Source organism: Cricetulus griseus, chromosome 10 (genome assembly GCF_003668045.3).
Source record: "Cricetulus griseus strain 17A/GY chromosome 10, alternate assembly CriGri-PICRH-1.0, whole genome shotgun sequence".
Classification (NCBI taxonomy): Eukaryota; Metazoa; Chordata; class Mammalia; order Rodentia; family Cricetidae; genus Cricetulus; species Cricetulus griseus.
Window position 1 is genome coordinate 11,362,147 of NC_048603.1, and position 20,342 is coordinate 11,382,488.

Sequence of the window (20,342 nt, forward strand, 5' to 3'; positions counted from 1 at the left end):
CAAAGAGGATTCTGGGAAATGTAGTAGATAAGTGGTGATCTAGGCAGGAAGTGACATAGCAAGGAGACTCATATGTAAGCAAGGAGAAACAGGAAGTGTTCTTCTTTCACCTTTGCCTCCTCCAGTGGCACAATGTGAGCCACCGGCAAGAGAGGGTGCCAGCGAAAGGCATCCTCTATAAGATAAGTTTTATAAAATATATAGATTTATGATAATTAAGACTGAGCTAACAGATGAGAAATCCTAGTCATTGGTCAAGCAGCTTTGTACCTAATATGTCTGTATTATTTTGTCCATCCATGCGGCAGGCAGAACTTGGGCGGCTGGCGGAGATGGCCCACGTGGTGGTGGGGCTTGGTAGCTTTGGTGGAAAGATTTATCGTAACAGGCTGCAGCAATGCTTGGAAGGTAAAGTGCTTGCAATACAAACTTGCGGGTCAGAGTCCTCAGCATCTACATAAAAAAAGTAGCCAGACATGGTGGGACGAGGTTATAACTTTAGTCTTTTGAGGGAAGAGGCAGGTGGATCACCAGTGCTCTCTGGCCAGCTCGTCTAGTTGACTAATGAGTGCTGAGTTTAGTAGATGATCTGGTTTCAAGAAATACACCAGTCATCAACCTATGCATGTACATATATTATATATACCAGTATGCAAATATATACTACCTATATATAATAAATAAAAGTTATTTGTGCATTTTATTAAACACATCCATTTCTTCCTACTGAGAATAGATACTTGTTTTCTGTTACTATCGAAATTCAAAGCTATGAGGCAAAGATTTTTCTAAAATAAAACAATTACAAAACAACAATAATAAAACCCCAAACAACAATAATTTAACCTACGTGCCCATACTTAAAATATGTATAGCTTAAAATATAAAAAAATGTGGCTGACCTATAGGAATGCTTAATAACCATAGGCCATTAAACTAAAAAGTATAGTTCAAAGAGTAGAGTTTCATATACCCCCCAACACCATGCAAACTACTGCCATTAATACTGATAGCACTCCAGAAATATTAATGAGACCCTGTTGCTGAAGACAACACATGCTTCAGTCATATAAGACATGGAGAAATGAGACTGATAATGATCAGGGAGCTTCATCCCTACTGGGTAGATTCATCCCTACTGGGTACAAGACATTTCCATGAAGGGTACTGGAAAAAAAAAAAACATCTCAACAATCAAAATGCATTAACAGTTTCACTCATCTGTGAATCTTATAGGTTACAATAATGATGTATTGGCAAAATATGCCCATTAGTACAATATTGTCATTGGTAATTTTTGAGCAACCTACTTTTTATTGGATTTAAGACCCTCCACAAGAAGAAACTCATGACCAATAGGGCTTACAAACTATGACTAGCTAGGTGATAGGCCCTAGGGAGAATCCAACACTGGATTATATTCCCTCTAAATATTTATCTTTATAGTCACAGATTAGTCCTGCTATCAACATTCATCAGAGCTGTTTCAATGCAGTAGATTATAATTGATTATTACAGAAAATTCCTTTATACTGTATGAAGATGTGTCATGGTGATTGGTTTAATAAAAAACTGAGTGGCCAATAGCTAGGCAGGAAGAGGTTAGGCAGGACTTCTACTGACGGAGAGAAGAAAGGCAAGGGTCGCCACCCAGACATGGAGAAAGCAACATGAGAAGTACAGAGAGATGAGGTAAGGAGCCACACGACAGAATGTAGATTGAAATAAATGAGTTAATTTAAGTTAGAAAAACTAGTGGGACAAGCCTAAGCTAAGGCCAAGCTTTCATAATTAACAATAAGTCTCCGTGTAGTTATCTGGGAGCTGGTGGTACAGAGACAGACCGGCTACAATTGTTACAAATTCACAATTGATCAGCTCGCAGAGAATAGAGCACTTCAGATTGCTCAGCCCTAAATATCAGTGTCACACGGCTTGTCTTTAAGACTCTGGGATCACGGTTGATGGTAGTAGATAACTATTTCCAAAAGATGTTTTATAAACATGGCAGGAATGTTGCACAGACACCTGGGACTACCTGCACAAGATATGTACAAGATCAACCCAGACAGAGCTGCAGTGTAGTTGTGGGAAGGCTTCAGGATGTCCCAGTCCTGGCTGAGGAGCTATTGGCCACCACTGGTAGCTTCTAGAGGAGGAACAGGCAGTTTGCTTTGGATATGGCTCTGGATACTGCCCATGGTCCAGTGAGTGTTCCAGTACAGATGCACATACCCACAGCACTAAGTGGATTTAGTAGGTTTAAAAAGAGCACATCAAGTTGGCAGTGGGGAGTTGTGGAATTTTTGGGAGAACTAAGTAGGAAGGAATGAAGGACAGAGCTGACCAATATACACTACAGTCATCTATGAAAATCTCCAACGATTAATGAGAAGTGATGAAAAGACAATGGACAGTTAAAAATACAGCACCATAGCAGGAGCTTCACAGAAAAGTTCACATGCATATAAAACTAGTTCTACATCAAAAGACTGACTCTAATATCTTTATTTATTTTTTATGAGGAAGCTACTTATCTTTGGGGGGGTGACTAAAGAAGCAAACTAAATAATTTACTTGATTAAATTCATCCAAAGTCTTACACACCTTGTTCCATATATTTAATAAGTTTCTATGAAGTTAAAAATAAAATTTCCATTTTTTGAAGGATGATATGAAGGGTACATGATTCTAGAAAGTCTTTATTGACAATGAATATCAGATAGTGATGTCAAACACTGTATTTTCAAAGTAAAAATTGGGATGTGACAATTTATTCCATATGAGTTTCAAAGGGAAATACATAGGAGCATGTAAATATATATATATTTCTTATCTGTATCTTATATCTATATCTTAAACATTTGCATCTTTGATCCATTCTTATGGTTGGGACATTCATGCTCATTATGACACAGAATGTTACCTTGGTTGACCCCAGTGTTGTCTGACAGTTACGAAGACTTCAGACAAATGAGAATGTATCTTCTGCAAAGTACTACTGTATGAGTTTAAAAACAGACATCTAAAATAGATTGATTTATACACTAATAGTAACATAAAAGGACTTCAATATGTGTATCAGAGACAAGACTTGATAGCCAGTAACTTTTTTCATGAAGAACAGAAATCTAAAGACATAGTTATTTCTTTATAGTAAACAGGATCTGGAAATATCTAGTATGAGAGAATTGATACCTTGTCATGGCTAATAGGAAAAGATTTCAAACAAAGCCCTCCAATAAGACAGCATTTTCTACATATGCAGATCTTGATTTTTTTCAAATTCTTTCATATATGTGTGTACCAAGTGATACGGCACAATGTGCGCTGTGTGTTGCTTTCCTAGTACTTCAAAAACTTTACTAAGGCACGAAATATTTTCTAGTCATAGGAGAAATGGCAATATCCATGCTGGATTTTCAAATGATTCCCACATTAGTAGTTGCTGATGCTATACCAGACTTACTAAAAGTTATTTTCTATAAGATGAAATATACTTTAAATTGTTAGACCCCCGGAAAACTCAGGTATCCGGGGTCCCAGGCCACGTTCACGGTCACCCCAATTACCAGGAGGATTCGAGAGCTTGATGCAAACTGCACGAGGCTTTATTGTAATTTAACGAGCTAACCCCATGTTAGCTCGGGCCTTTCACCCACCCGCCATGGCGGATGGCTAGCAAAGACAGCTCCTAGGGCCTCCCAAGAGATCTTATGGGGCAGCGTAAGGGGAGTGTCTAGGGGTACGCACAGGCTCACTATTGGTGTGCCTCCAGGCTTGGAGGGCTTGACCTGTGTTGATTGGCCAATTGGTTGTTATGGCCCACAGGCCCTCCCAGGGTGGTTGCTATGCTTTGTGTGTCATTGCGCTTGTCCGTAAAGCACACCCAGGGTCGTAAAGCATAGCGCCACCAACTAACTTCTGATGGGTTCCTTGTCACGAGACAGGCATCTGACCTCTAAGTGACCAAGGCAAGTTTATGGCAAGCACGTGTTCGGCTGTTATGGCTGCTGAAAGGGAAGCTGGTCCCTTCAAAATAATCATTCAAATGTAATGGGTATATACTATGTGGTACTTACATGTTGGGCCTAACAAGGCTCGGATGTGAGGCCCAGTGTAACCTCCTGAGCCTGGCTAGAGTTTGCGACCTGTCTTTGGCCTGTAACCTCCACATGGGGGTGACTCAGCAAGGTCTGATGTGAGACTGCCTCCTGCCTAGCTACCTGCCAGTTTGGTGGAATATGATTGGGTCCTTACTCCCACATCGCCTTACCCGATCCTAAGACTCCCATCCCTACCTCAACCCTATGTAAGTTCCTGCCTGCGGAGATCCTGCCTCGACAAGACTTCCGACTCTGTGTGTTTCTCCCAGGTAACTGGGGTGGGGTTCTAAGTCGTGGACACTCATCATCCCACTCAGCCATGGGAAGAGACTGGCTGGCCTGGCCCTTTCCCAGCCCTACCTGCAGGAGGACTGGGCACTTACGGATATGTAGAGGTTACAAAGAGTCCATAGCTCTGAGGTATTCTTATCTTGCTTGAGATCATAGGGACCCTTGCAAGGTACTAGGGCTCACTTCTTTAAGCAGTACTTGTTAGCACAAGTAAAAAAAAAATCAAAAACAAAAACAAAATAAACAAAACAAACAAACAAACAAACAAAAAACCCCCAGATTTGTCAGGCAAAGAAAATAGGATGTAGAAGACGGATTAACAAGAAGGGGGCTTTTGAGGATCACAACCATTTAAATGCATGGGTATGACTGCAAGAAGTCGGAAGTAAAAGGAGTAGATTTAAAAGTTTTAAATAAAACGAGGAGGATTAAATAAAATAAAACATGGGTGGCTTTGGAGGGAGGAAACAGAAGGGGGCAATGATGTACTTATAATACAAAAAAGAAATAACTTTTAAGTCTATAAATGAGGTAGGATGAAACTAGTGAAAGAAGACTCTAAATGCCATTTAGCTTTTGGATGAACACTGACGGACCCTGGACACTTTGTCACTGGACATGGAGAAGGCTGGCTAGAACAAGCTCAGTGGCATGGAAACTGGGCGACAAACTGAGTGCAGGAACCCTGTGAGATGCCCACTTCATTGGAGTGGGAAAGGTGGCTGCTGGGGAGAGGAGACTTGGGGATGGAGGGACTCACGAGTGTGGATGCTTCCAAGGAGCACTCGGGAGCAAAGCACAAGAGGACAACTTCCTGGTAGGAGGATGAATGGAATCCATGCATTTACTTCTCCCTTTTGCTACAATGACAATAAAATAAAAAACAGAGAAAAATGCTAGGAACTAACAGACAAGGAAAGCAGACAGTGAGAATGGGCAAAATGCTGGAAGCTAAAAAAAAATAATGAGGGGATGATTAACAGAAGTGAAAACAGAAAGGTAAAACCTAACTACTTGAAGGGAATTAGGCTAAGAAGCAAGCGGATGGGGTCCACCGAATCCTAGGCAAGGTCTATGCGGAAAGATTCCTAGGACTGTGAAGGCTAGGGCAAGAGGCGAAGCTAGCTAGAGTCACCTGTCATCCAGCATGGTCAGTTGCCCACCCCACGCCCCCCATTAAGCAATGTGGCAATTCCTAAAATACCATTAGGAGACAGGGGATTGGTGTTTGGAGTAGTGGCATAGACAGGCTTTGGTTCCAGGGACAGATGTACCCAAGGGTATTGCTTACGTGCCACTGCCAAACAAACACGAACAACAAATAACCCGGGCATCGCTTACGTGAACTCCAGGCGATTGCAAGGGCACACACACAAGACTTTCCCAAGCTCAAGCCAGACAAAATTCCAGCATAAATAGAGGCAGGAGAGGTGAGCACAAAACCCTACCTCTAGATGGGAGGCCACTGGCATTTAGTAGCTACCGGGAGAGGAAGAATCGGCTTTCTTTGATGACCTGACTCCAAGTTTGATCTCACTTCCAAGACAATGCAAAGAGACTCAACAGAAGGTAAGAAAACACACGATTGGATGAGCAGGGAGGTGAGAGCAGAGAGAATTGGTCTGGGAGGAGCTGGGGGAGAATATGATCAAAATAACACTCTATGAAATTCCTAAATAATTCACTGTAATTTGAGAAGCCTGTGACCGTGGATGTTTCTTGCCCCGGGGTGCTGTGGAAGTAAACAGGTTATAAGAGTTGCTTACGAGCACCGCTTTTGCACTCAGCCTCGAGTGATTCTCTATAAATTAGCAAGACAGACTTCTGTCTGAGTATAGCAAGCCACACGAGAGGAGCTTCCGCATCAAACGCAGGACCAAGAATGGGAAGATGAAAGAAAGCAAGGATGTAGAACACAAAAGTTCTCAGGCATCCTCCTCCGTCTCTCGGGGAATGATATCTGTACAAGAAATGTTGTACATTTTCCAACAAGAATGTTGGAAAGTGAGTATAGGAGTAAAATCTTGTGTTAATTACAAATATGATGCTTAAAAGCAAGGGACAATCAAGGAGCAAAATTTGAATACATTTCAGAAAATGGCCCCCAATTTTGAAAATGTCACTAAATGCACACATCAATTATTTCATAAACGTGTATTGAGTAGACATGCATTGCTTGGAAAAAAACTCTAGTTCTTAAAATTTCCATGAGACTACCTTTTTTTTTTAAAGATTTTATTTATTTGTTGTGCATACAACATTCTGCTTCCATGTATATCTGCACACCAGAAGAGGGCACCAGATCTCATAACGAGATGGCTGTGAGCCACCATGTGGTTGCTGGAAATTGAACTCAGGACCTCTGGAAGAGCAGTCAGTGCTCTTAACCTCTGAGCCATTTCTCCAGCCCCTAGACAAACTTTTAAATGTCTAATATGGGACTGGAGAGATGGCTCACAGATTAAGAGCATTGGCTGCTCTTTTCCGAGGTCCTGAGTTCAATCCCCAGCAACCACGTGGCATCTCCCAACCTTATGTAGTGGGAACGGATGCCCTCTTCTGCCATGCACACAAATGTGCAGACAGAGCACTCATACATAAAACACACAATAACGAAATCTTTTAAAATGTCAAATATGAAGATAAATGAGATGTTAGTGACTGTAATGTTCTCTCCAAGTTTCATGTACTGAAATCCTCATCTCCAGCTGCAGCCTTGAGGGTAGTGATTACAAGTCATGAGAAGTGAGAGAAAGAGCAAGGTAGGACCAGAACAGTGTGAAGTCTCTGAGGTCGTGACATTATTCTCATTCAGAAGCAGAGTATTTATACCAATGAAATGGGAGAGTTTGACAGTAATGGGAAAAGAGGCAAGAGGTGGCCAGTGGTAGATCACACACAGCTAATAGGACAAGGTTTACAACCTTGTAACTTTGGTTAAGAGATAGGCAAAAAGCAAATGGATTTTTTCCCCTTTTCCTTAAATGAACAAACTAATAATTTCAGGCCCTGAAGCAATTATTCCACTCAGATGCTACAGTAAGGTGTCTAGACAATGTAAAAGCAAATTTCCATGGCTATGCTCTAGTAAAACTTTATAGACACAAACAGCTTAGTGGGCCAGATTTGGCCCTGTGCACTTTCGATACTTTTAACCTTGTTAATTATGGTGGGAACCGTAGGAGGTTTCCAAATCTTTGTGAAGCAAGATAGAGTTGTTACCTAACAAGTGATGCCGTGTGTTCAAGGAAGTGAAAATCTAATAAGAAAGAAAAATGTCACTTGAGATTAATTAGAAAAATAAATCAGAATGCTACTGTTATATCCATGGAGGTGCCATATTTACAATGTGGCAAAATGTAACAGAAATCTAAGCAGAACTGTTGCTTCAGTTCTTTTATTACTGGTGGTAGCTGTGGTGGGTATTTTGTTATTACCTTGAGTGTCACTTGGTATAGGGCTCTTTATGGATTAGTTGCTTGGGGGAGTTGATTTCAACATCAACTTGTCTGGATTTCGAATCATATCTCTGGGCACACTTAAGAGGGCCCTTTGAGAGATGTTTAATGGATGGTACAGCTATAGTTGGCCCTACCCCTTAGGCTTGGGATCTAGAGGGATGGAATGAGAAAAGCGTAGGCGCAACAGATTCATCGTCCCTGGCTTCTCAACATTGGGTGCAATGTGACCAGCCACCTCACACTCACCACCCTCACTTCCCTGACACAGGCACTGTAGCCACTCAATAAATCTTTTCTCCCATAGGTTGCTTTTTTTTTTTTTTGTCATAGAAAGAAGAGTAACTAATATGGTGCTATTCCAAGCACTTCACAAGTAGTAATCCTTTGTCTGTTGGGGCTAGCTAGGAGAAAGTTGAGTTGAGCAGCCAGCAGTATTGGCAGGCTGATATACGTCATGAAGAGAGAAGTGTGGGGGGGTGGATATGTGTGTTTTCAATGATGGATCCATGTGATCCAAGTCAGCTGACCTACGAATAGGGACAGGAAAACGGGGTCAGGTAACAAGAAGTCACATACGAGAAGTATGTGACTACAACATCATTTTCTTGTCAGAACGGATGAATGGAAACTTACATATTATTTATTTACATATTATTTATTACTTGACACAAGTATCTGGCTAAACTCTCATTTTGATTATGGATATCCTTGGATGATTGGCTCTCCCCTGACTTGAAGATCAAGGGCACCTTGATGGTTTACCCACAATTGCTCTCATTTGCAAGTTCCCTACTCTTACAAAACCATACTCTGTGAGCATCCCACCCTGTGAGCCTCTAGGCTCACAAATCCAAACCCTTTAAGTGTGCTCACTCCATTTCTCAAATTGATATTTAGCTTTCCATGAAAAAGATGCATACCCTCCATAAATCTTGCCTTGAGTATGAGGTGCGAATTAAATATTTAAGTATAATTGATTAATGAAGCTTTCAGTGAGTTTGTTAGGTCAAGGCTTGTTTTACGTTATTCTGTATCCTTGTGGCAGTACCACATACCATGGAAAAATCACCTGCTCAATTATTTGTATTTTACTTCAAAAATAATTTAAAAAATAAAAAGTTTTAGGGCATTCATAAGAGTATTAGTGAAGTTCAATTATATCACCAGGAAAAAAAACATTGATTTTCCTATGGGCTAAAGAATTTGCAAATGAGACAAAGATTCCTTTTTCTACAGTTTGGGTCATGTGAGAAAAAAAGAGTTGAAGACATTAACTCAATGGTACAGCAGGTTCCTAGTACACGTGTAGACATGGGTTTGATCCCTAGCTGTGTGAATGAACGAGTGAATGAATGAATGAATGAATGGAAGAATGGGTTAACACAGAGTGATTTGAATGTACTTCTCTTAAACTATGTGAGAAAAATATTCTAAGAAGAGGAGTTTATTTTTTTAAGACACAAGGCTGAAAGTGCAGTTACTTGCTAGAACACTTGCCTCTCATGTCTTAGGTTCCATCTCTAACTTGGAACATTAAAAAGATCTAAATAACTCTCACCCACATTCCCTATGGTGGGATACCTTGCTCAGTCTTGATACTTGGTCCTGCCTCAACTTGTCTTTCCAAGGGGAGGCCTTACCCGTCTGAGGAGAGGATGGGGGTGGTATGGGGAGGAGGTTGGGAGGTAGAAGATGAGAAGAGAGGGGGAACTGGGGTTGGTATGTAAAATGAAAAAAAAAATAAATCAAAATGATGTCCACAAATCTTGCTCCTTTACAGTAATACTTTTGCAATTTCCTGCAACTTTATTTCAATGTTTCCTGCTCATACAATTTTAAATATTACTCTAACTATAGTAGACACGATGCCATATACTCTGCTTTTCTCATCTAGAACTGTAACGCAAGAATTTCATCAGCTTGATGTCTGAAAAGTTATTTACAGTGTCTTTCTCTCAAAAAAAATTTTTTTTTACTCGGTTTAGCTCACAAAGACACTCCTGGGGGTAGCTGTCAAGATTATCATCTATTTGAATGACAAGCTAACCATCATTGAGTGGTAGTGACCACCTCTCAAAAGACCCTGGTCTTCATTTCTCATTTTTATACACATAACACTGATATATTCTTAGTTCTTATCATTCGACAGCAGTCTAACTTCGTTTCTAACCCTAAGAAACACATGCTTCACTAATATGTGGGTCCAAGATGGCTTAATATTTTTTTTCCCTAACAAGTGCCAGCACATCTCACTCATTAAGATAATTAATGATATACCACAGGCCTATTTGCCAGTATTTCATTTAGAAAACTCTCCTTGACGTGAATATGGAAATAAGTATATTTTTACATACATAGCATAAATAAATAATAACTGTAAATGTGCAAGCAGACTTGGGTCAACACAATATCAATAAACCATTAACACAGCTGTAAAAACAGGAAATGCACAGTAAGAGATGGAAACAATGCAAAGTCCAGTATTTGCTGAATCTGCTGCCATTCTGCAATTTGCAACAGAAAGCCCTGTTAACAATAACTCCATCACTAGTGGGGCTGCTTGCCTTGACCTTCAAACCTTCCCGAAATGACTGCTGGAATCAAAACTGTGATTTTCTAAAGCAGCCATTTTCCCAATCACTGATTCTTAGAGCAGGCATAGTGAACTGCTCACGCCTCAAAATGTATTTCTCATTTTAACAGAACACAAGCAGAAAAAGCCTCAGACAATCATGAAACATGTTGGGTTTTCAGCACCACGTTACCCCGTGGTGCTCTGCAATCAATTACTGTTATACCACCATCATTAATAATTTTCTTAATGAAAATGATTCTGTTGATCTCCGTTGTATTTTAATTATCAGAGTTAAGCATAATTACACTGCAGCTCTGAGCTGGTATGTGGACTCCTTTAGGGCGCAATTTTGTTTTAACACACTGATAATGTAATTTTACATTGTGTCAGTTTGTTTGGTTATTATCCAGTTGTACAATTCCACTGTATTCCAGATAACAGATAATAACCTTAGTACCTCCTATATCCTGAAGTCATTTAAAAAGCAATATTGGAATTCTAAGACTAGCTAACTTAATCGTCTTATGATTTTATAATTCCCACTGCTAAATATTTGGTTCAGGCACTCACACTCTTTCAAGAATACAGTAAAATGAGACGACATTCATATATTTTTTTATTAATTTACTGACTATCTAGATACATGTTTAAAGATGAATACTGTTTTCCTTTCAGATTAGTTTAATATTTGTATGCTATTAGACCCTCTGGATAAAGTAAAGCATTAGCTTGTGGACTACTTTGAGAACTGGCTATCATAATGGGCAAAGCTAGTGTATCAAAGTTCTAGGAGGCTCCAGCAGATCCTCTGCCTTGAAGTGAACCATGGTACTGATAGTTCAAACATTTGTTTTCAAAGCATGATCAATTTACTCTGGGTGCAGAATGTTTCTCGACCACGAAAGATCTTATTACCATTTCTGTCTGTCATTATTTTCATAGTGCCTAGTATAGGGTTTTGAACTGAGCAGACAATCAATAACGTCTTAATTGATTAATTGTGTGACCAAATGAATACAAAGGTACAAGACAGAAGTTTGAAAATGGTTATGAGTTTCAGTTGGAGCTGCCTCAGAAGCAACAAAGATGAACACAAAGTGTGTGGTCACTGCTGTGGGTGTTCTAGGACACTGCCTCTTTCAAGATATGCCAAAGCGAGAAAAATAACTCCACTGATAAACATGTATGTCATTTCCAAAGAAGGAAAATAACCCCTAACCTTGGGCTAGTAAGGGGTGGCTTCAAAAGCAATGCTAATTGTATAAATGGTCATGGGATTAATCTTGGGATGGAATACCAGCTTCATATCACAGGAGCTATTTTGTGTCATTGAGTTTTATTTCTCTGAACTTGTTTCTCACTTTGTAGGATAGTATAGTGCCCGTTTATATTGGAACAATAAACAGGAAAATATGTGGAAATAATGAGTAGACATAGACTAATGGCCGATGACAGCTATTATTACTATTAATATAATCAGTACTTTAATCATCAAATTAACATTTCCATAGGATCCTCATTAAAAATAAAAACACTGGGTAAACTAGATGGGTAAGCGGGTACCCAAGTTCAGTTGTTAAAACCTAAAAACAAGAGAATCAACTCCTATAAATTGTTTTCTGACCTCCACACATGTGCCATGGTATTCGTGTCCCCCACCTTAAACATGTACATAAATATATAAATAAGTACTTAAATAAACAGGTAACTGTCAAAAACAGAACAATACCATGTGCCCAATTAATAACAAAACCAATGGTTTCCTAAGGCAAGGCTTTTAGTCTCTGAGTCTGTGACACAGTTTTCAAGCTAGACAGGTAGACTTGTTGCTACTAAATGAGGACGGTGGAATTTCCCCTCTTAAACAACAGATGGCCATGTATTCTCACATATCATTAAGGCCTGGTTCCATTAGCTATTATTAGTCCATATATTTTTGATCCTAAGGATGGACTTGGTTGAAGAGATGGTAACCAGGAGTATGATGGCTGTGATAACACACAGGCTTGTGTCTGTTAGCATTCAGGCATCTGTACCGGCCTGTCCTTGGGGTTCTGAAAGGATACACCCTCAGCTGCAGCCACTAAGAGAACCACCTGTGCCTACTCACTACCTTCCCTTTTTTTTTATTTTTTTTTGTCTTTGCAGATTTTTTTTATTTAAATTAGAAACAAGATTGTTTTACATGACAATCCCAGTTCCCTCTCCCTCCCCTGCTCCCCCACACTACATTCCCTTTTAAAGGGCCCTGTCCATCTCCCACTTTTCTCTTTGTTTCTCTGCCTGTCTTCTCCTCCTCCTCTTCTTCTTCCTCTCCCCAGAGGCCAGTCTCCCATCTCCCCTCCCACCTTTTCTCATTCACTTTCCCCCAATTAAAAAAAAAAAACCCTCCACCCAAGCTCTGTCATATGGCGCTTTCTCTTGCATGCTGCTCTTTAAAATTACAACAATGTCTAGACCTTCTTCATAAAAAAATCCACCAAGAATCCATTGGTCTCTATATACAAAGCTAAGAAAGACACTATTTAGAGAGGATAAGTGATTTGCCCCCGACTCATGTGGAGATTTTTTTCTTTACAGTGATGCCATGCTCTTACACATAAAGGAACTGTAGCAAATGAAAACGAGGGCTACTTGATTGATAGATTTTCATTATCTTGGATGACACTGTTGACTTAGTATAGAGACCTAGTGAGTGGTTTATTTAGAAATCACTTGGTGAAAAATTAGCATTGACACTAAAGTGATCGAAAAAAATGTCCATGTGGAAGAAACTAAATGTTTAGTTTTGACCACTCAGAATGTCCAACTAACTTTTTCTTCCATGCATGAAAAAGTAGCCATGATTTCCAATCCATAGATATTAAAGAATCCATGGGCAACGCTCTGTGCATACTCTCTCGTCTGGCAGGACTCCCTGGAATGGCAGGGTGAGGCTGCTCTATATGTTGTTTCTGGAGATAAAGTATTAGAATTATCTGGGGGTCTGTTGAGAATAATGGCAACAGATGACCAAAAATTCTAGCCTGCCACTGTCTGGAAGGGCCTGGGATAGTTGAGGCAGCAAAACCACATTAGATTAGGATGTTAAGGTCAAAAGCTGTCTTTTCTTTTTTTTCTTTTTTCTTCTTTTTTTTTTTTTTTTTTTGACTAACAGAATGATACCACCTTGTCAAATAGCTCTAAGTGACAAAAAAAGGTGACTTTTAAATACTCATTTTATGGATACCTATAAAGTGAAAGCTTTATAGTTGCATTTAACTTGGTCGTTAGCCACATTTAACATTATTTTAAGTAAGTTTGAGTCATAAATAGTAACAGTATGAAGCCTCTTTTTATCCTGTAAAAAAAAAATACTATAAAAATTCTTCCAGTTAAACCACTTCTACAAAATGCTAAACACACAAAAAAATTTATATTGTATTTGCTGATGTAGCTGGGTCCTGTGGTAATGGTATTGACACAGAATTCCCAAGTAGTGTGTGCAAGTATTTGGCCAGAAAATAAATAGGGAACACATACAGCCATGTCATTAGGAACCCAGGCGCAAAGGAATTTTGCCCTGATGATCTATACATCTGACTACCTGGAAGCTGCCCCCAGGAGAGCCTGTGCTATGGCAGCAGCCCCAAGGTTGTATTTAGGGAACAATTTTTCCTGACCCCGCTGGCTCAGTTCAGGCTAATTCCCTCAGTCTTCCAATACGACTACTGAGTGCCAGTGAGCACTACTGGTGAATCACTGGTTCTGTATCATTTAACATTCAAGATTGCTTTGGTTTCACTGGCTCTACTGTGCTTGCAGAACAAGTCTGGGACTAGCCACCTCCAGAGATCCTGTCTAATGATGCTCCTTGCTACTTACACTAGGAAGGAAGGTCAGAAGACAGAAGCAGGCTAAAGATAAAGTGAGAGAAACTGCATCAAGCTGTCCCTAAAGTCCAGAGTACCCCTGCAATCACAGTTAATGTAAGCAGGTTGCTGTCGCTACTCTCAACAACACACTCACAATGTACACGTATGCACAGAGAAACTGAAAATGTGAGGTTCTATTTTCCACGACCCAAATGATACCTAGCAGAAGCCAGGATACTCTGCCCCTCCCACCTGACAAGGCAGTCTGAATATTCAGAATTCCCTTCAGTTTTCTGAAGTCCTGTGGAGATCTCAGTTGACTTCAATGGTTTCCCAAAGTTTGTTCCTTAGGGAACCACTGTTATCCACGACGTACTCATTGAGAAGGGAAATGAAATACATATTCACATGCCTGGGTGTTTTACAGCAGTAATTGAACAAGCATTATGTCCAATACATATGGTGAGCTTTCAAGACAGATTATAGCAGGCATGCAAGTATTTGGTCAGGGGCTCCTTCTCAATTGTAGGATTCTACAGAATTTTGGGGGAGAAATGTTCTTCTTTAAGATCCGTATCTTATGACTTTTAGGCATAGGTCCCACTGTTTTAAGGGAACTTATGTTGAAGTAGTTGAGCAGGGAAAGATGGGGTCATGGGGTACAAGAAACACAGGATTTGTAGTTGCTAGGACCTGGGTTGAAATTTGCCTCCATTGTTAGGTTGTTTGACCAAAGACAGTTATACTGTCTCTCTCAGCCTTACACATGTAAAGTGAAGAAAACATGTATTAAATCATTGGGCTGTTTTAAAGCTTCCCGGAGAGAGGATAGTGTTTAGTGTGTACAAGTAGACCTTAAGCTACAGTACATTTGTTGTTTACTAGGTTCATAACCACAACACGAAACTTACCTACCTAATTCTCTTATTTATCTTTTGTGAATTGGAGATGCATACCTGTTACCTTGTAGGAGATGAAAGGAAATGACACAATACAGGACTTATTGCCCATCTAGTACCTGAATTCTTATAAATTACACAATGTTGGATCTGCAGCCTAAAAAAGTGAATGATATCAGCAATAAATGTCACTTGACATTTTATGTGATATATCTATTACAATGATTGGCTGCTATTTATCATTTATCCAATCAAATCAGTCTTCCTTCCTTCCTTCCTTCCTTCCTTCCTTCCTTCCTTCCTTCCTTCCTTCCTTCCTTTTTTGTGCAGAGAGCATACCTGGCTATAAACAGAGAATTAATAAAACATACTCCTTTCAGTAAATAGATAGTTGATGGGCTAGGGATGAGAAATAGCTAACTTCATTTGTTTCCTTTTCTAACATTTAACAACTGATCGTTAAAAAAAAATGATAGGCAATGGAAGAAATGAATATACTTTGGGACAAGATCATTAAGGACAGGACCTAGGAGTGCTCAAAACTAGTGGCTATCAATGTGTAATGTTAACACAGGGTGAGACCTGATGCATGCTTGATAATTAATAATCTCCTGAAAATTACCCAGAACTTAGTTATTGACAAAAGGCTTGGAGAATAGACAGCCATAATACAGAGACAAAATTGTGTTCAATGTTCAAGCTAAAGCACTCAATGAAGTGCTAATGGGATCGTAATTTTAATTCTGAATTATCTTTCCTGAAATAATCCCAGATATAAGTACAGTGGGTTTGGATCATATCAGAGTATTTCCAGTGTTCTTTCCCCACAGTGAAGTTCAGTTGGCCAACAGAAATCTAATCCTCACAATGGGACCTAGGAGCCCAGAAATGTTTTATACTTGTCTTCTGAATAAACCAACTCTATATATTCTATGTTGATGGGTTGCACTAACATAGCCAAGGGAATTTTCACTTCTCCTTTAGGTAAAAGATCCCATCAAAATAGAGCAGACACTTCATTGGTGGGTCTGTGACCAGCAATTACAGGAGGGGAAGAAATATAATGAGATCCTGGTGTGCAGATTGTGTTTTTAGCTAGCAAATTCCCTCTTTCCGGTGTTTCAACTTTCAAAGGCTCAGGGTAGTTAGGAGGCAATCCTCTTACAAATGTACAAATTGTAATGATTATAGGAACAAGTTGTAATTGTTTCTAGCAAGTTTTTAAGCGCCTTTGATGTTATGATTAGTGTTTTATATGTTAATATATTGATAGGGGTGCTTATTTGCTTGTTCCCTTGTGTGCTTTCATGGTTTCTAGGTTCAATGAACAAACCAATCTTTGATCTCAGTAGGTCTATTTGGTTAAAAAAAAAAAAAAAGAAAGAAGGAAAGCTGAAAGAAATGAAACATGAGACGCAAAAGGGTTTGCAATATTCACGATGACAAAGTGAGACTGGGGACTTCACCGTGAGAACAATGAGCCAGAGCCTGAAACGTAAAGGTAGAGAAAATCCGCAAACCTACAATAAGCCCCATGCTCCAGCCCCCAACCCCAACACACATCCCTGTCTCAATGAGAACTGTCTCATGATGTGATGTCACCAAACTGCAGCTCCTTCTGGGGCTACAAGAGGTTGGCTACACTGACGTCATGCTGAGGGGATCAAAGGCAGCCCTCTGCAAGCCATCAGGTGCCCTCCTCCCCATGAGCCTCATGCCCTTTGCAGAGCATCACGGGGCAGAATTTGGTCTTTGTAGAGGGGGCTTCATTTTCAGCTCCCCTCTAGTCCTGCACGAGCTCTGGAATCTGACTGCAAGGTAGTGCCTCGGGAAGCAGGCCTCCGGACATGAATTTCAAAAGGAATATACACTCTTTGGTCAATAATACCCAAGAGGGGAATATGAGATTTCATAAAACCCGGCCGCATATCTGTAAAACGAGGAGTAAAGAGAAGGGAAACCAGCCAAGCCACTCACACACGGGGCTTAGCAGGAGGTCACAGCTCTGAATGCTGCTACTCTTTTCTGCTTACGTTGTACGGAAGTAAAACTCAGTAAGCATCACCGAAAACACAGACTAGAGAGCATCATGAGTGGAAAGAGGGAAGCAAGGAGTTACGTTATACCAGGCCCTGGATCCCGTTCCTTGGGAGCCTTGTCTCGATAACTCAGATTTCAGTGCCACTAAAGAGACAGCGAGAGGGTGGCGAGGTTACCTTTGCTGTACACAATGCAGTTGTTTTTGCTGTCCTCCACTCCTTGCCAAGTCACGTCCAGAAGCCACTTGGGACCAGCAGTCAGCACCATGGGGACCTGAGCCTTTGTCTTCTGCAGAATGATAACAAACAGATGCCGTTTGCTCTCATTGATTAAAAAAAATACGTGAATAATAACTGCACTAATCATTTCACTTTTGACAAGCAACTAAATCTCCCAAACCATAATCCAAGGCCTTATTCCCCTGCCTCATGGTATCTTCCTTTTTTTTTTTTTTTTTTTTTTTTTTTTTTTTTTTAAAGACAGAAGCTGCAACGTTTTACTGCTTTCACTAATCTTGCATGGTGGAATTATTATCTAGGATTTTACCCCCTAAATGTTACTGGATCAGATCTCCAAGATTAGGCAGATCTCCTGTGGCTCTGAATTATAAGAGAATGCAGACGACTTTCACCCCAAAGAGCAGAGTGTTTGGAAGTGAACTTTAGACACATTGTGCTTCGCTATCAATGGGATCTCCTGATTTCTGGAAACAGACAGGAAAGAATTTTAAGAACCAGGATCCATTTCAAAGCCCTGTCCTGAGCAACATTTATATTAGAGTCTGCGCTTATTTGGAATGAGTAATGAAACCCATGAGCTGTCTTCGCCCAAGTGTGGCTATGTGGTCTGACTACCACTGCAATAATAACGATGCTAATGACCCCACCGCCACACACTGTCTCCAGGAAACTGTAAAAGAGCAACCCTGAATAAATCAAATACACAGAGACAGAATCATGAGTTGCCCTGTGCCTGGAATAAACAGACAGGGAGACCAGTGCTACCATTCTAACCGAACATACCAGATAGGTAAATTTAATTCTCCTAAGATTCGACACTTTGGGGGGTTTGGCAACCAGATTATTTACCTTTAAAAACCCATTTGATAAATTTGCACCACAAGAAATAAACCAGGGAGGAAATCTGGGAAGTCTCGGGGGGAAGGTGCTTCCCCGATGAGTCGCAGTAAACTGGCATTCAGACTTATCATTCGACAGCCCGTGTTCCATGTATCAAATATCAGGAAAGCACAACACTGAGGACAATACGAGGGTCTCAAGGTAATTTCTGAACTGAATTTTCACCTAGATATGATTCTGCCAGAGAAATCTCCGTTCATCCTGGGACTCCCTCACGTGTTCCACGCTATCATGAATCCCCCAAACTGACATTCACAAGTATTCGCTGGAGAATTTCTGTGTACTCTGGCAACTTCAGACCTCACAGGAATGTGGAAAACCCTCTTCGCCCACCTCACAACAACAGCAAGGAGTGTGTACTACATACCAATGCGTTGTAATGGCAAAGCCATGTTCAAAACTGCACGTGTGAAACAGAGGCTGACTCAGTTCTTTAAGGAACAATCGTATCAGGCGAGGCCATGACTACAAAACAATGCTAATAAAAATCCAACCGTGAAGGATAAATTTAAAAACAAGCCTCAAGTGTTAGCTGGATTAGGGGTGTGTAAGGGTTTGGGTAGCTTAGAATGTCTGGACATCCCTACTCAGCCATGTGGGCCTTACCTCCATTAAAATCCCCTACCATGTGTGGCTGGTCTCTTTATGGTACTAATAACCCTTCTTGTTGAGGGTGACCCTGCTTGGACACCACTTGGGGGAGGGGTGAGAAGATGCAGCACCAACGACTCAGGCATGGGGAGTCATTGAGCAGCAGAGCAGGCTGCAGACTCTTTTATTCCGGAAGTTAGGTCTGCCTTTATACCCCCTCCCAAGGTCCCACTGGATCAGGCTGCTGACTCTGCTGTGTTGTCCTTTGCTCATTGGTGTCTCTGGGCATTGATGCAGGCTTGGCTCAGGGAGGAAGTGCCTGCCATGCATGCTCATGAGGGTTACTGTGGCTTGTGTTGGGTGGCCACAGTTTCTCCTATACCTTCTAGTAATTCTCTAACCCAAAAGGACAGTCTGCCTCAGTGTCTTTAAACAGCAAACCTGAAGGCTTCCATTATGCTAAGTCTCCAGGAAATCTTAGTGGAAGGCACATAAGTCAACTGGCTTATACCCCGATCTTCCACTCACGTCCCCAAAACATAAGGGGGCAAATTCGGTACTGCTCTTGATACTAGAAACCCAAGTCTTATTTTTTTTTTTGATTAAAGATCCAGGTGAAGATGTTAGATGCTTAATAAAATGTAGAAAAGATCATGCCACATAGCCCATAAACTGGAAAATTGGAACTCATTCAAAATCAAGGGGGAAATGTCTGTTCTGTTAGACTCAGAGGAGACCAGAGAGGCAACTTCCAGGAAGAATGTGGAGTTACTGGGATCACGTAAACAAAAGTTGAACAATATGTAAGAAAATAGTGTGCATGCAACACTAAGTCCAGGAACTCTGTGGTTTACAGTCTAAGAAATTCATTAAAACTTTTCCGAGTGTGGACAAATCACTGAAAGAAAGGGCTAGCTTCCATCGCCACAGTCACCAGAAGTCACCATGAGCTTCTTACTTAGAAATAGAAAACTTAAAGGGATCTCTTTGGGAGAAAGGACTTGGAGTACTTGCAAGGATGTCTACACATCAGGCAAAGCCTTATGTGATTAATCCTCTAAGCAGACATAGCCAATAGAAACAGTTTCATAGATGGAACATCAAGAGTAGTGGGATTTACTAAACTCTTTAACAACAGACTGTGTTAGGTATTTGCTCTATCTTTCTTACAGGCAAGGAAATCAACCCTGAATGATCAAATAATTTCCTGGAGGTCACATATCTGGTAGAAGGCAGTGGCAGTCTCTCTCTCTCTCTCTCTCTCTCTCTCTCTCTCTCTCTCTCTCCTGTGTGTGTGTGTGTGTGTGTGTGTGTGTGTGTGTGTGTGTGTGTTTCCAAGCATGCTCACACAAAGTGACTTCAAGCATCCTGAGTTTTGTGGGACTG

The 20,342-nt window shown here is 40.6% G+C and overlaps 1 protein-coding gene across 2 annotated transcripts in view; it reads right to left on the reverse strand.

Annotated features, from left to right (window-relative positions):
- Zfpm2 (zinc finger protein, FOG family member 2) overlaps window positions 1–20,342 on the reverse strand; it is a 436,511-nt gene that overhangs the window by 135,798 nt on the left and 280,371 nt on the right. For both annotated transcript variants that reach the window (XM_035449618.1, XM_027431464.2), the window contains one exon: window positions 17,403–17,514. In XM_035449618.1, the coding sequence (XP_035305509.1) occupies window positions 17,403–17,514 (112 nt within the window). The remainder of the gene's footprint in view (window positions 1–17,402; window positions 17,515–20,342) is intronic.